Consider the following 2,853-nt stretch of genomic DNA (forward strand, 5'->3'; position numbering starts at 1 on the left):
ATGGCCCTAACCACGCTGCTTCTGAAGGCATTATTTCACAGACACACTGCTGTCCAAATCCTGGCTCGCTCTGCCAGTTCCTAGTTGTGCGGCCTGGGACTAACTGCCCGACCTCTCTCTCTCTCGGCTTTGTCCTCCCCGACTGTCCACAGATCGCGGCCCAGCGCTTTAGCACCCAGGCCTCCGAGGAGGGGCAGTGCGCCGACAACAGGACTCTAGTCATTTGTTTTCTCGAACAAGAGAAGGTTCCAGATGTGGGCAGGGCCTTCCTCGCCCCGCCCCGCGCCCCGGTATGCAGTGGGGGGGGTAATGCAGGGGGAGGGGCTGCCCCTGGCCAGTCATTGCCATTAATAGAGACCTGAAACACCGCCTGCTAAAAATACCCGGCTGGAGGCCCATAAAAGCGCTGTGGGGTCCTGCACCCGCCACTTCTCCCGCTTCTCAGAGCCTCCTCCGGACGCACCCAGACCAGTCAGCATGGCCGAGCGCCGAGTGCCCTTCTCGCTCCTGCGGGGCCCCAGCTGGGACCCTTTCCGCGACTGGTATCCGGCCCACAGCCGCCTCTTCGACCAGGCCTTCGGGCTGCCCCGGCTGCCCGAGGAGTGGTCGCAGTGGCTGAGCCACAGCGGATGGCCGGGCTACGTGCGCGCGCTGCCCGCCGCCGCGATCGAGGGTCCCGCCTACAACCGCGCGCTCAGCCGGCAGCTCAGCAGCGGGGTCTCCGAGATCCAGCAGACCGCCGACCGCTGGCGCGTGTCCCTGGACGTCAACCACTTCGCCCCCGAGGAGCTGACGGTCAAAACCAAGGACGGCGTGGTGGAGATCACTGGTGAGCACCCCCCCCACCCCACCCCGCGGACTGAGGACGCCGGCCGCTGGCCTCTCGCGGGTCCCGGGGAAGAGCCCTGGGTTGAAACGTGGGCGGGGAGAGGGGGCCGCTGGAAAGTGAAAACTTAGCGGAGGCCGGGCGGTGGGGAGTGGAGGGTGGGGGGAGCCCCCGGAGCTGGGCCCGGGCTCCTCGCCCTACCCCTGGTCTGTATCCGCTTCCCTGGAGTTGGGGGTTGCTGGGAGTTCCTAAGGGATCTTGTAGCCCTAAAAAGTCTCCACTGAGGAAAGCAACGCCCCCTTCCAGCGGAGACCCCCTTCAACCCCAGCCCCGCCCCCAAGGGACCAGACACCCCCCCCCCCGCGCCCCACCCACCCGGGCCCGCAGTCGCTATGCAGAAGGCGTCGCCCTCCCGGCCCTGCCCCCCATCCCCCCCCACGTCACGGTCCCTGCTCCCAGCCCGGGTCCGCGGAGGGAGCGTGTGCGCCTGCCCCGAGCCGCGCTTCCACCCTCACCCCCTACTCGCCAAGCCCCTGAACCCGAACTTTCCAAAAGCTTCTGAGTTTCCGGGACAGTCTCGGGCACCCAGATCCCTCCGTCAGTCTTGCCAGCCCGGACTGCTGGCCACCAGGTGGGGCGCGTTTGGCCGCGGGCCAGCCGGCGAGGCCGTCCCTCCCTGCCTCCCGTGACCTGCTTCCCCTCCCCCTCCTCCCAGGCAAGCACGAGGAAAGGCAGGACGAACACGGCTTCATTTCCCGTTGCTTCACTCGCAAATACACGTGAGTCCTGGCTCCGGATCTGGGGGGCGGGGATGGGGGTGGGAGAGGGGCGCGCGGGGACGCCCTGGTGTGTAACTTGTCCACCCTCTCCGCCCGTCCAGGCTACCCCCCGGTGTGGACCCCACCCTGGTCTCCTCCTCCCTGTCCCCTGAGGGCACGCTCACCGTGGAGGCCCCGTTGCCCAAGTCAGCCACCCAGTCGGCCGAGATCACCATTCCCGTCACCTTCCAGGCGCGTGCCCAGCTTGGCGGCCCCGAAGCTGGGAAGTCCGAACAGCCCGCAAACAAGTAAAGGCCCTTAGCCCAGCGGCCCACCCCTCAAGTAGTAATCACTGACCATCCTCACCCGCCAAACCTCTATGTTCTTTTGATACGTGTACCTTCTGTTTTTCTCAAATAAAGTTTGAAGCCACTGCCCACCACCTGCCTCAGACCCTGGTGTGTTTGTTGAAGGAAAAGGGGTTGGTGCTGGCTTGAGATTTGCTGAGGGCCCGCTGGGCACCAGGCCCCAGGCTGGGTCCTGGGGGTGCAGTGTCCTCCATCACCAGGCACAGCCCTGCCCTCCCGTGCCCCTTGTTCATCAAGAGAGAAGCAGTGATTGTTCACTGCAGTTAAAACGCCCAGGACCAGCAGGGGGAACTATGAGAGGCACTTGACCCAGGCTTAGGCACTCAGGAACCAGCTGGGTGATGGGGCAGGTGAGGGGAGACAGGACTGGGGGAGGGGGCTTCCTGGGAGCTCAGATTCCTGACTTCATCATAACTTCATTATCCCTGTGGAGAGGGGCTGGACCAGGTAGATGGGGAGGGGAGGTGTGGCCACCCCAGGGGGCTTTCTGAGGGGAGATTCCCCCAGTCCAGCCCGTGCAGGCAGCATGGGACCTGGGTCCTCAGGTCCGAGAGTGCCCCTCGGAGAACGAGAGCAGGTGTGGCCTAGGCTTTGGTGGAAGAGAGAGGCAACGACCTGATGGGAGAAGCAGTGGCCGAAGGAGGGCCTGCCTTGCCTGTCCTCACTAGGAACGGCCACGCCTGCCTCGGCCCTCTCCTTTGTCTGTGCCCTTCCCACCACCCTCTCCTACCCTCCACCCCCACACCCACTGTCTCCCTGATGAAGGAGGATCTGGGAAGACCTCGGGGAGGGAGGAGGAAGATGGAGGCTTTGGAGCCGAGTCTGAACTGCTCAAGGTCTTGAGAAACCCTACAGTCTTCACCAACAAGGTCCTATAGCCTGGGGCTGTGGCCAGACAGAC

General features: G+C 64.8%; 1 protein-coding gene across 1 annotated transcript; it reads left to right on the forward strand.

Annotated features, from left to right (window-relative positions):
- The first annotated feature begins 325 nt into the window (after positions 1–325).
- HSPB1 (heat shock protein family B (small) member 1) lies at positions 326–2,026 on the forward strand. Its single transcript, XM_043455838.1, has 3 exons — positions 326–829; positions 1,542–1,605; positions 1,707–2,026. Exons 1-3 carry the CDS (start codon positions 478–480, stop codon positions 1,894–1,896), a joined length of 606 nt encoding a protein of 201 aa, XP_043311773.1. The 5' UTR covers positions 326–477; the 3' UTR covers positions 1,897–2,026.
- The last annotated feature ends 827 nt before the right edge of the window (positions 2,027–2,853 follow it).

This window comes from Cervus canadensis, chromosome 32, assembly GCF_019320065.1.
Source record: "Cervus canadensis isolate Bull #8, Minnesota chromosome 32, ASM1932006v1, whole genome shotgun sequence".
NCBI lineage: Eukaryota > Metazoa > Chordata > Mammalia > Artiodactyla > Cervidae > Cervus > Cervus canadensis.